The sequence below is a fragment of the Cynara cardunculus genome (assembly GCF_001531365.2).
Source record: "Cynara cardunculus var. scolymus isolate 2C chromosome LG 2, CcrdV1, whole genome shotgun sequence".
Classification (NCBI taxonomy): domain Eukaryota; kingdom Viridiplantae; phylum Streptophyta; class Magnoliopsida; order Asterales; family Asteraceae; genus Cynara; species Cynara cardunculus.
In genome coordinates, this window is record NC_037529.1 from 67,435,185 (window position 1) to 67,448,617 (window position 13,433).

Consider the following 13,433-nt stretch of genomic DNA (forward strand, 5'->3'; position numbering starts at 1 on the left):
GGGTTTTCATTCATATTGGGTTTTCATTCACAAGTTGTTGTAGGTCAAATCCAGGTTTGCAATCGAGAGTTTCCCCAAAAAATTTATGTATTCCTGTTGGGTTTTCATTCATATCCGTGAACAATGTATTGCCAAACGCTTCCAATTTCAAATTATAAACCCTAAACCACGAACACCTATCTTATGTATAATCACAGAATACTGCAAAGATAATGAATCAAACTATAATGCAAGTGTTTGTACAACATCTAGTTACATATAAGCTGCGTAATACATAGCGGCTTAAGAAGAAGGGTGAGACGGACCTGTTTGCTATCCACATACGAATACAGAACAATAACAAGCCCTAGAAATATGAAATCGTTACCTGTGAATCGATTGGGCGACACTGGTGATCGATGAACAAGAAGGCGATTAGAAGTCTTGCGTCGCTTGGAGAACTCGATGGAGCCAGACCTGGAGACGACGATTAGAGAAAATAGAGGGCAATTTTGGAAAATTATCAAATCTGAATGATATGGAGGGAGGAGCCGTGAAGGAGCGAATCAGATACCATTTTACCATTCAGATGTTTTTAAAAACCTACCCAAACAAGAAAAGGTCTGACCGAATCAGACCTTTACATCTTAATGGTATGATTAAGTGGTAAACAAACAGCCCCTTAGCCAAAGAAGAAAGAAAAAGGAATAATACCAATAACTGAAAGCGAAACCGTTCCAAACAAAGGGGGCTAAACCCGATTCCACTATCACCAATCTCATTGGCGGATACGGGTAGTATTGGAAAAGTTGATCAAATCTGGTTGATACCTCAATTTTACTGCACACTGCAAAAACCCAACGAAGAAATCTTGCAGGACGAACAATTTTGGAGGTGGGGTTTTCTTGTCAAGAATTGATTGCGCTGTATAGTTTTGCAGAGAAAAAATCGACTGAAATCACGGATTTTGCACCGGGAAAAAAACCATAGCGTAGTCAAAGATTTCACTGGATCTTGAGAGGAAAACCCTAGATTTGCTACTTAAAAAAGACTGATTTTGTTCCTTTTTGAATTTGGTGCTAGCGATTGTATCGCAGTGGAATAAGGTAAGGTCTAATTGTTATTTTCTGTCTTTTTTAGTATATACAATTTAAATCTATGTGATTTTGCTTTGAACTTTAGCTTTTTATATGGATTATACGTAGTGCGTTTTCGTCTACGGCTTAGATCGTGACGTAATGTGAGGTGTGAGATTTTGATTTGTTAATCTGATAGGACTTCGTATTGATTTGCCGAAAATTTGTCACAATTTCGTATTCATCACGAGGATGTATTTTCAGTTGACGATTGAAAACCGAACAATTTAATTGATTCTTCAGATGGTGTTCTGTGTGTTTAGTAATCTGAGGTTGATTTTGATTTGCAGTTAGAGCTTGTTTCGGGAGACGCTTTCTGGTTACTGTGAATGAGGGGGAGGTGTGGGGGAACAAGGCGATGAAGAGCAAAACTGCGGGGTTGGAACTACAATGACTGGAGTGTCATTGGATTCAAGAACACAGAGTTATGGATCACCGCAGCAGCCACAGAATGGTTCATTGCAGACTCAAAATGGGTTCATTGTTCGCAAGTCTTCAAGGATGTCGCTATCTGGTCCGAGGGAGAAGGATAAATTTCTTCCCTTTTTGTGCAGATATCTAAGTAGAAAGAAGGTCGTAATGCTGATTTTAGGTTCATTTGCCCTCATGGCTTTCTTGACAGGGTTCTTTACCGTCAATAGAGGTTTCTTTCTCAACCATAGTTCTAAATTTACTCTTATGTCGTAATATATTTATATAGACGAAGAATCGTGTGAGAATAGGAGTTAAGGTGAGAAGTGTAAGAAGGGATTTGGATCCTTGATCACTTTTAATCCCAACACAACCCATGAGTTGAGCATTAGAAGGGAATTGATCTACTGTATCTTATTAATCAGGATTGATCAGAGGGTGGAGATCCCTTCTTACCCTTCTCACCATAACTCTCATTCTCACCGGAACCCAACCCATTTATATTTGTGGAATCATTACTCCATATGTGTGGTTGATCCGATGACTAGGTGGAAAGACTTCTTATACTTTGGGAGGGTTTGAATTTAATAAGAATGTTTTCGTTGCTTTGGGAAGGTTTCACTGTTACAGTTGTCAGCCTGTGGATGGCTGAATAGATATTGCTTGTCTAAAGAAGATTAATTGTTGCCTTATGATTGCTTATTTATTTATTTCCTTTTCCATCATGAAGTTGGACTATAGGCGTCGAGAAGCTTTACAAATACACCATCAAAATTGCCATCTTTTTAAGTCTTCTTGACTATCCAATTGTTTAAGATGATCAATCCATTTTGGTGTAATTCATTTTGTTAGACTGTAGATTTTAGTTTTGCCAAGTGATTTGAAGTTTAGCCTCCTATGTGGAACATGCTGCCAAGAAAAACTGAAAATGCATGTAAAGCCATGTTGCTAATGGACTCATGCAGACTTTTGTAGCGATATAAAGAATTTAGTTGTCCAAATAAGATTCCCCGTGTGCTACAAATTCTTTAATTTTCCACCTACTTTTGTTTTTTTGGTCTTGTAATAAGTGTCCTAATAGTTTCTTTGTACCATTTCCCTGTTTTGTCAGAAGATGCATCAGAGAGCACGATCTTCAATCACTTTGGTGAGGCATATAATACATCTTTACAGTTCTCCAGAAAATTCGGTAGTCAGCAAGACGATAATTCTTCTATGCAGACAACTCTGGCTGTATGTGAAGAAAACCCACCTACTCGCCATTTTTCTGCTGCATCACTTTCTACAGAATCGGTCTTTTCTAATAGCAATCTGTGTCAGAATTTTGCATTTCCTCCTCCTCCTCCAGGTGATAGGAGACGGCCTGGACCTCGACGTAAGTTCACATCTCAGGACATGTGTTTGCTTATGAGAAAGTTGTTTGTGTTTCTTGTTTTTATTTCCTTGGAAGTTGGGAACTATGAAAAGTTCAAATATTATAGAATGGTAACCGAATAGTAAAATACTTTAACTCTTTAAGTAACCGAATGCCACAATTTTGGTGGTAATTGTGATCCAATATCCTCCTATGCAGTCAAAAGCTATGGCATATTTAAATTTCAATTTTGAGTTGACCACATTGTCACTGATTTTGTTATGTCGTTGTTCACCAGCTTGTCCTGTATGTTACCTTCCCGTGAAGCAGGCTATGGCAAGCATGCCGAGCTCCCCTTCAACATCTCCGGTGCTTCATCACTTAACTTATTTTCATGAGGAGAGTTCTACTAAAACTGAACCACATGAAGGCTCCGACTTTGGTGGGTATCCTTCCCTAAAGCAAAGGAATGAATCTTTTGATATTAAAGAATCAATGACTGTGCATTGTGGGTATGTTTGATATAGAAACTCTGAATCATCTTTCTAGGCCCATTTATAGTTATTCACAATGATTTGTTAATAGTAAAATTTTGTCCAGATTTGTAAAAGGATGCAGACCTGGTTACCAAACTGGATTTGATATCGATGTATCTGATCTTGTGGACTTGGAGCAGTTTCATGAGATCATTGTTGCATCAGCCATATTTGGTATTGCTGAGTGAAACTCATACCATTCGTTGAATCACTAGTCCTTCATTTGTGCAGATGACGTGACATGAATCTCCAATGTATCCTTTCTCCAATTTCAGGAAACTATGATGTAATTCAACAGCCAACTAAGATCAGCGAGGCTGCAAGTAGAAACATCCCATTCTATATGTTCATTGATGAAGAGACTGAAGCATATATGAGAAACTCTAGTGTTTTGGACTACAACATGAAGGTTGGATTGTGGAGAATTATTGTTGTTCGTAACATCCCTTACTCTGATTCTAGACGCAACGGAAAGGTTTGTCTTCTTTGTCTTTGTGATATGTTTTTTTTGTCCCTATGTGGGCATTGTTAGATGAGCTCCACTTAATAGATTGGAAACATGACAAATTGAACCTGTTTAGGTGATTGAAACCATGTGCAAATTAATATTCCCTACTTTCTTTAACATTTAAATTCTGTAGAAGGAGCATCATGTAAGTAGATTACATCTAAAAGTGAATCGCTAACTAATTCTAAAATTTATTTTCATTGTTCTAAAATAACTCTTTTATGTTTTCCTATTTGAAAGTGCGTTCCAAATGAAGCAATGTTACCCTGAAAGCGCTGTTCTTGGATTTTCACCAAGATCCTTGTCACTGCGTTGTGCTAGCTCCTACATTAGATGGGTTGGCACTAGAAAGCTATGAATTGCTTCAAATATTTTGTGTATGAATTAATTGTGTATTATACCATAAGGGCATCTTCGAGCTGCCATGTTTGATCTGCACATGCTTACTAATGTACTAACTTAGGTTTCAGCAAGGGTCCTTCCTTGGTGAGAAATTTTCTCAAATGCACTTTTCATAGCTAAGCAGAAATACCTAACAACTCCAGATCGAGAATAATTTATGTTCCCAATTTATCCATGTCTACCTTTTGCCACCCCAATTAGATTCTACCAGATATGATATAAGATTTCAAGGCTTGGTGGCTAGAGTTGAGAGTTTACTGATCCTAGTAACAGGTATCCTTACCTAACGCAGAGTGCAATGATTTTTATGTTTTTGAAGCAATCATTGTCGTGTAGCTTGCTAGATGTTCTGTCTGTATTTTCTTCGGTAATTTAGTCGATTACTTCCGTAGTTGTAACTAGTTGCTACCACAACCTTGGGTTATGATAAGCTATACATAATTGCATCACAAGATTATTGTAGCATAATGCAAAGGTTGTAGGAGGTGCGCAGACACACAAAGATGGATAAGATATATATATATATATATATATATATATGAGAATATATAGTAAAGGTTAGGGTGGCTCCTTTATAGAGAAACCAATGCAAAACCACTTGAGATGGTTTGGTCATCCTAGCATAGGCCTTTTAATGCACTGAAATGGTTAAGTGGGCGTTTGAAATAAGGTATGCCAATATTTACATCAGGGGAAGCAGGCTGGAGAGGTCCGAAGGACTTGGACATATAAAAGGAATTGACTTTAGAGAGGTGAAGATGAGAGGTGGTATATGGTTTGGGGATTTGATTTTGTTCACCTTCTTTTGTGGGTTTATTCTATAGCCTCCTGTGCCTCGATGAAATTTTTGACTTGTTAGGAAATAAAGGGAATTACTGTTTTTGGCCCCAATTTATTTCGTGGACCACACCGTGCGTCCGTGCCTATGTGTAAAATTCTAGGTCAGGTGTCTGATCAAGGTTTTCTATGACATGATCCTATTTGTGGGTCTTTTAAGGAGCAGAATCCTTTTGCCCGTGAGAGGCATTTTGATTATCGATATGGTATCACAGTCTCACTTTGTATGCATTCACTTCGCTTAGTTGCTTTCTTGGGTAGGACTTGAGTCTTGCCTTTGACCCCTTTATTTAGAGGATGCATCCTTGTCTTTTCTAGTGACAATATCACAACTCTAGGTAGTGTATCCCTTGTCGAGAAGGAAGGTGATATAATTCCAATGGAATCCTCTTTTGCAGGTTTGCATCTCACTTTGGGATATAGGCTCTTTATTACGAAGTAGCATTGCATGGATATGCTTCCCCCCCTCTATTCTCGTCCATAAACAAAAAAGGGTGATATACTAAAATAAATGCAGCCTTCTAAACAGATCTTCAAATTTACTAGAAAGTACTGAGAGTCATCTTTTGGTTATCTACCTATATGATAACCTTGTTTGGGTTTTCACTTAAACATCATAGCTTTGTAGGATTAGTGGAAATTTTGGCTGGGGCAATAGACCGGAGAGAAGTCGAATCTCCTGTTATTTATTTTATCAACAATTATTATAATAAGTGTTTAGCTGATCCTATATCCCCATATGATGAATAGTGAACTTATGAATTTTGGAATCAAGAACCGTTTGAATTCATGCAATTAGATTTTCTATAAACCAGAATACACATGTGGCAGGTTCCAAAGCTTCTGCTACACAGGCTCTTTCCAAATGTTCGGTATTCTATATGGATTGACGGGAAGTTGCAACTTGTTGTGGACCCATATCAAGTTCTTGAGAGGTACTTACATGCTCCTCTCCAACCAGCATTTTAAAAAGCATGTAACCTCAATATTATGATTATAATGTTCTGAATTAGGTCCCTCCAGCATCATGTTATTTGAATGATTCATGTATAGCTTTTAGCCTCCTCCAGTACTTGCTACTCATGATTTTTGTCATTTCCCATTTTCTATTTTGCAATGCATCTAGTGGTCTGAATGATTAATCTTGAGCTGTATTGGTCGCTTGTTCTTGCACCAGTCTTCATAAGGTGCATTTGGTAAGTGGATGAAACGGGACACGACAGAACAAATTTGTTGTTGCGCGTTTGGCACAACATTAGATTGGGACAGGACGGAATTAAGCGAGACAAGATTGGTAAATTACTAAACTACACATGTCAAATTAAACCCTTAAAACCTTCCACGTTTCTTTCACCTTCGTACCTCACTCTCGCTCATCCAGTCCGGTCTCAGTTCTGTCCAGTCCTGCCCAAGTAACAATGCACCCCAAATGAATATCAAACTTTTAGTTCTGGCCTACATTACCACACTTGCATTGTTTAATTTCACATGTGCCAGTAGAGATATAAGCGTCATTGTCGCATTGACAAGTATGGTTTCCTCCCATTACTGTATGCCGTCACTGTTGTTATTCCCCCCCCCCTATTTTCTTGGATCACCTATTTCGAGCAACTGGCTGCTATAACAGGTGCTCATGTATTGTGTTCAGGTTCTTGTGGCGCCACAATGCTACTTTTGCTATTTCAAAACATTATAGGCGCTTCGATGTGTTCGTAGAAGCTGAAGCTAATAAGGCTGCAGGGAAATATGACAATTCCTCCATTGATTACCAGATTGATTTTTACAGAAATGAGGGTTTAACGCCTTATTCTGAGGCCAAACTTCCTATAATCAGTGGTGGGTTGTTTTTCATTTTCTGTGCTGGTTTCTTTCTTGTTTGTGGATCACATCTTGAAGAGAGTTGGTACATTGCAGATGTTCCTGAAGGGTGCGTCATCATAAGGGAACACATTCCGATAACAAATCTCTTCACATGTTTGTGGTTCAATGAAGTTGATAGGTTTACTTCGAGGGATCAGTTGAGCTTTGCTACTGTAAGGGACAAAATCATGGCTCAAGTCAATTGGAGCGTCAACATGTTTCTGGATTGTGAAAGACGGAATTTTGTGATACAGGTATGCGATCACATAATCATTGCACTATGAATTCACCCCTTTTTAGAAATTTTGTTTATTTTTTTACTTCATATGGGAATTGCAATGTTTGATTGGGTGTATAGTTCGAGAAAGTGTCGAACCATTAGTCAAATGTCCTGAATACCTTAAATAATGACAAAAGAGGGAAATCTTGCGTGCCAAAATCAATGTCAACTTTTTGGAACGATGATTTCTGACTCTAAATGTTGTCAAAAAAGGGAAATTTAATAAATTGGATGGGATATCCTGAAATGGTATATAGAGGAATTTACATTATAGAAGTTTCCATCAGTTTATCTTTACCACCTAATCTACCATTCTTTCCTTCATGGACCATGAAAGTGATTGTTAAAAGAGAGAATGTGGATTCGCTCTCTTTCTGTTTCTATAGATGGTAAGGATGATACGTTTCACGGTGTCCTGGGATGCATGAAAATCAAATGCATGCCACTTGGTTCTTTTTCTTGTTTTTTGTTGACTTGATAGGAGCTCTGATGTGTGGATTAGGATAGCAGACTATGGGTAGTAGGGACTTGTAGCATGGTTGAGAGGAGAGTTTGAAGAAGATAAGAGAGTAAGACAGGGGGAGGGATAGCGCAGTGGCAGCTAGGTTACCAGGTCTTACGTGAGATAGAGGGTTGTCTTAGACTCTTCGAGGGCGTTTGGTTCGCAAAAATGAAATTTGGCAGAATTGGAATCTATCGAAGAATTTGACTTTGAAGGAATTGGAATGGAATTTGACCACATGTTTGGTTGGATGGAATCCGAATGGAATTGCTAAAGAAATTGGAATTTTTAGGATATCCCATGGAATGGTGAAATTTTTAATCGAAGGGATTCAATGGAATTCAAGGATTCCTACATTTCCAATATGTGAATCAAACAAAGGATTCCTGCATGAAAATCAAATGCATGCCACTTGGTTCTTTTTCTTGTTATTTGTTGACCCGATAGGAACTCTCGGGGATGTGGATTAGGATAGCAGACTATGGGTAGGGACTTGTAGCACGGTCGAGAGGAGAGTTTGAAGAAGATAAGAGAGTAAGACAGGGGGAGGGATAGGGCAGTGGCAGCTAGGTTACCAAGCTCTTACGTAAGACAGAGGGTTGTCTTAGACTCTTAGAGGGCGTTTGGTTCGCAAAAGTGGAATTTGGCGGAATTGGAATCTATCGAAAAATTTGACTTTGAAGGAATTAGAATGGAATTTGACCACATGTTTGGTTGGATGGAATCCGAATGGAATTGTCAAGGGAAGTGGAATTTTTGGGATATCCCATGGAATGGTGAAATCTTTAATCTAAGGGATTCAATGGACTTCAAAAGATTCCTACATTTTCAATATGTGAACCAAAGAAAGGAATTGGAATTTGGTCAAAGGAATTGACCATTCCAATTCCCTTGAAATCCTTTGAATTCAATTCCAAGTGTTTGCTACTTTTCATGTCTACTAGTGTATCTACTTGTGTGACTTCTTATTGTACACCAGTCTTTGCTTTTCTTCTTGCAATAATAGTTGTCAGTATTGCTCTTTATGTTTCCTACTTTTGTATTAACTTATATTCCTTCACATTTATCCCTAGTGAATTTTCTGTTAATGTACTCATTGCTTGTTTGCACACTCACTTGTGTAGCTTGCTCTCTTGTTTCTTGTATTATTTTGTTTTGCAAGCTGGGGGTCTTCACGAACACCCCCTTGGGATTTAGTCTTTCCTTTCGAAAGTCTTCGGGGTTGTTTGTTTTCCTCTTAATAGTTCCATTAAGAGGCAACCTCCGAATCGTTAAGAGGTGAATCTTGTTTGGCAAAAAAAAAAAAATCTGCCTCTTAATGGTTCTAAAACCCTCTGAATAATTTTGCATCCTGAATCTCCCTTAACCATTAAGAGCCCTAATTTCATTGTACACAATTACCAAACAATTATATTTCATTTTGCATTATATCATGAGAGCCTCTTAATCATTCTGACCACTTAATCATTCTGCACCTAACCATTCAATAATTACCAAACAGCCCCTTCTTCTCTTTCTATATATAGGGTCAGGTTCAGGAGAAAACCACAAAAAAAATGAAAAACTGAGGAATGGTATACACATGTGCATACAAGCAATTTATAAGCAATTTCTCTGATGTGCATAACATGCACACGTGCATAAAAACCAAGAAACAATTTCAATTACCTGTATGCACCTATCCATACTATTCAGATGAACGGTTACCAAGATGTTTCTCAGTTTTTCATTTTTTTGGGTGTTTTCCCCTGAACCTCCCTCTCTTTATATATAAATTTCATTATGATATGAGCGAGTTCTTTTGGATTAGATTTTCGTCCTTTTAATTATTGTGATATGGTTTTAGCAATGATGGTTGTTAGTTTGGTTTCATAGATACAGCCGCTCTACCCTTTGGGTTAGTGGTCAAAACTGCGTACATCTCACCCCTCCTAGACCTTGCTTTCAAGGGGATATACTAGGTTTGTTTGGTTTGGTTGTTATTCTGATAGTTTTGAGGGTGGTATACACAGGCGTACCACCGAGATCTATTAGAGCACATGCCACCTCCTGCAAGAACAGTGAGTAACTTAAAACGCAGCCGAGTTCCTATCCCAGTTCCTATATCTGCACGAGTTAACTCATCTGCTAGGAATTCCGCAAAGAAAAACCCTGTTCGACGTGGGAAAGGAGAGAGGAGATCGCGGTCAAGGAGGCACCTGAAAAATCCCATTAACAGGGATAACACTTTCTTTTAATATTTGTTTTTGTTTTTGTTTTTTATAACAAAAGGAATAGAATTTGTAGTAGAAATGATTTTGGATGTGTTTCTGTAGCATATGCTGGATAGAGTATATCCCAATTTTTGTGTTGATACATTCAATTTTGATGTAAATACTTGGATACCAAATAATCTTGAGACCCTTTCTCTCTTATTGATTCGTGCCTATTCCTTCGATTGTTTTGCTGATTTTAATTGACGGATTATGCAAAAAAAGGTATGATGCCGACCTCCCATTGTATAGATTACATGGCTATCATTGGGAGGTCGGGTATGTGAGTGGTGTCTAGAGTCGAAATCCAGACAGGGGCATTTGATAATTTTTTTGTTTGGGTGTATCGGTATGCTAGAAAGGGTACAACACGATACAAAAACTTGTCTTGCTTTTGAGGTGACATAGACCGAGAAAGGACAAGTTGATAAAGTGCATTTTTTTCGTCCTACTAAAATAGATGGAATAAAATTAACAAGTTGAGATAAAATCGATAAATTATTAAACTGACTATCTTGAATTAAAATTTAAGTCCTTTCTAGAATTATTTTTTTTCACCATAAGCTTCTTAGCGATTTTTCTTTTATTTTTTTGATTAAACCCCTTATATCTATATTATATTATAAAATATTTAACAAAAACTCTTAAAAACTATTGTTTATTAATGCACATTACTTAAAATTCAAGATTACAATTACGGAGCTGTTTGTATAACTCTTAATAATGCACTAAGAGAGAGCCTTTGAATTGCTAATAGGTAAATCTTGTTTAACAAAAAAAAAAAATCTGCCTCTTAATGATTCTAAAACCCTCTTAATGATTTTGTATCATGGACCTCTTTTAACCATTCAACATCCTAATTCCATTGTAAACAATTATCAAACAATTATACTTTATTTTGCACTATATCATGAGAGTTTCTTAATCATTCTGACCATTTAATCATTTTGCAACTATCAAACGACTCCTAAATTGTGCGTAAGTACAACTTATTAAAGTTCCATGTTTGAATCTGTGTAACTAACAGCAGATAAACATAATCAAATAAGAATAAACATCTCATTCTAAATATACTAAACTTAAAATATAATTAGGATAATAATTGATTCAAAACATAATACTTAATTATTGTTTTTATAAAAACTTGTGTTATTAAACAAAAAATAAATTACTTCATTATTAAGTCTAAACAAAATTATAATAAAAATTGAATTAAAGAAATTATAAAAAAACGAGAACTTTTAAATAGTTAATTTGATATTAAAATCTATATATTTTTTCAAAACCACATAAAACCGTTTTATAACATCGACTGAAACAAAAAATAAAACAAAACATTAAATCTAAACATATTGGTAATGAACTAAACAGAACCACAACAAAGAACAACCATTCTCATGGAACTCATGGCTTATGGTTTCTACATCTTATAATTCGATGCTCATTTATTAAACCATCATCTCAGAGAAGGTCCCGACCCAATCACGCTTTTTTCGGTTGGTAAAAATTCTAAACCGGCAACTTTCGTGCAGGCGTAAGGGCAGTTAACATGCTTATGTAAAGAAGATGGGAAATGAGGCAATCAAACTGTGCCACCATTGTTTGCCTCTGCTTCTGCTGCCCTTAGGGATTCAGCCATCATCTTTTCCCTGTTCTGTATTTGTCTTTCTACAGCAACCATATATAGACCTATAACGGTAAATAAACTACTGAATATTAGCAATGACGATTGGAGAAACCACTAAACGGGCTTAATAACGTTTGGTATGCGAACGAGACATAGTGAGATAGGTGGGTGAAGGAATTGTGGAAGGATTTAGTAGGGTTTCACTGAGATGGGCAGTTTAGTAATTTATCAATTAATTCCAGTCTCCCGGATTTTTGTTCACCCTACAAGGAAAAAAATGCATTTTTTCCCACTTAGGTTCTCTCTCGTCACAATTTAATCTCACGCCAAACGTGGAACAAGTTTTTGTACTAACATGTCTCGCATACCAAACGCGCCCTTAAAAAGGGAGGCTTTTTTGGGGGAAGGGGGTATTTGTAGTAACAGCATACCAATAGCACTTCCAATTGCTGTAACCCAGAGAACCCTCATGGACCATTTATCACTAATTCTTCCTCTATTTCCCATTTGTAGCTGTCATACACATAAAGAAACACTTATGTTATATAAAGAGTCAAGAATGCAGTTCAAAGGCCAGATGTTTACAAGTAAGATTAAGTTATGGTTCTTTTCTGTTCCATTGTGTGCTGACATCAGGGTCTGTTTGTTAGCAGCTTAACGAGCTTAAGGGAATTTACAGCTTATTTGGTCAACTATACATGACTGTTTGGTAGTGTCTTAATGACATAGAAGTGGCTTATTCAGTAAGCTTCTAGGGGTAGCTTTATGCAGAAAACCAAGTTTTTTCCAAACCTGTCCCTCCCAACTAAAGAACACGCTCCTTCCATCTAAGAAAAAACTCTCCCAAACAGAAACCTTCCCAATCTATACGGACAGATTTATCCATATAGGACTTAATGGAACACCAACCAAACAGCCTCTGAGACCTTTACTAAATGCTTGTTTTCTATTGGTAGAATCACATTATTCCTTCCATATATTATAAAGCTTGGAGCACCATCTTATTTGACGCAACTAATTACACATCTAAAGGTCCACAAAACCGGGATATTTTTGGAAGTTATGGAAATGATTGCTAGGTAGAGGTAGAGAGGGGGGGGGGGGGAGGGACTTGATGAGGATTATTTGAATTTCAGTGAGCAAATGATCAGTGCAAAAAATACCCTCACTCATCAATCTGAAAGAACTTGAAAAGAAATTTGTGCAGGTACTTCTTGTGTGTCTTTAAAAATGAATATCAAATGTGCATGAGTAATGGAATAGAAGTGTAAAGATTCTAGGGTATTGATTCAATAACGACCAATGGTCTGCTCACATGTCCATCCACATTCTACACAAAGTGGGAATTGTTCACGATCATATTAGGATAGATGGTGCATCTTGAATTCTACATGTGTTTTTATCAAAGTAACGGAACATATGGGAATCCTAGTAAACAGGCTGGCTCAGTTTCAAAAGACGCCAAACCGAGCTGACCAATTTGGCCGATATACAGCAACACTAATGACAATGCATTAGTAAGCCCACGTGAGTGGGTTTGGTGATGGTGGAGCCTAACTTGGACCAGAATGGTTATGACACATAAAACAGTTTAGGATGATAGTTTTTCTGTTTTATCATATCTTTCTGTTATCTAGTTTTCTCTCGTAAAAGACCATCTTCATTTGGTGCATCTTTGCTATTAGTGAACACATGAGTGCGTTTGGTGATGGTGGTATTGGGGCGTGTGTGTGTTCAGGAAGGGGGGGG

At 37.3% G+C, this 13,433-nt stretch overlaps 2 protein-coding genes across 8 annotated transcripts in view; one reads left to right on the forward strand and one right to left on the reverse strand.

The window, feature by feature from the left end:
- Positions 1-744: 744 nt before the first annotated feature.
- Positions 745-10,219, forward strand: LOC112507096. Of its 7 annotated transcripts, none has more exons than XM_025111513.1 (11): positions 745-1,085; positions 1,406-1,758; positions 2,638-2,759; positions 2,847-2,901; positions 3,179-3,392; positions 3,481-3,590; positions 3,692-3,891; positions 5,995-6,098; positions 6,812-6,999; positions 7,078-7,277; positions 9,818-10,219. In XM_025111513.1, exons 2-11 carry the CDS (start codon positions 1,506-1,508, stop codon positions 10,040-10,042), a joined length of 1,671 nt encoding a protein of 556 aa, XP_024967281.1. In that variant the 5' UTR covers positions 745-1,085; positions 1,406-1,505; the 3' UTR covers positions 10,043-10,219. The 7 variants fall into 7 exon arrangements, with proteins under 7 accessions (XP_024967281.1, XP_024967279.1, XP_024967278.1 ...); XM_025111511.1 differs by having other exon boundaries at positions 745-873; positions 1,063-1,085; positions 2,638-2,901; XM_025111515.1 differs by lacking the exon at positions 745-1,085 and having other exon boundaries at positions 1,569-1,598; positions 1,670-1,758; positions 2,638-2,673; positions 2,748-2,901.
- A 1,175-nt stretch (positions 10,220-11,394) lies between these two features.
- LOC112507347 overlaps positions 11,395-13,433 on the reverse strand; it is a 3,893-nt gene continuing 1,854 nt past the window's right edge. The window contains exons 2-3 of the mRNA XM_025111899.1: positions 12,116-12,197; positions 11,395-11,746 (exon numbers count right to left, since the gene is read on the reverse strand). Coding sequence (XP_024967667.1) covers positions 11,640-11,746; positions 12,116-12,191 — 183 coding nt within the window. The 5' untranslated portion in view covers positions 12,192-12,197 and the 3' untranslated portion in view covers positions 11,395-11,639. The remainder of the gene's footprint in view (positions 11,747-12,115; positions 12,198-13,433) is intronic.

Bases quoted from the DNA above. Each gene is read 5' to 3' on its own strand.
- LOC112507096 (XM_025111510.1), top strand. From the start codon at position 1,506: ATGACTGGAGTGTCATTGGATTCAAGAACACAGAGTTATGGATCACCG. The intron at 1,759-2,637 runs GTTTCTTTCTCA...CTGTTTTGTCAG, and splicing joins GTTCTTTACCGTCAATAGAG to AAGATGCATCAGAGAGCACG. The intron at 2,902-3,178 runs GTAAGTTCACAT...GTTGTTCACCAG, and splicing joins GAGACGGCCTGGACCTCGAC to CTTGTCCTGTATGTTACCTT.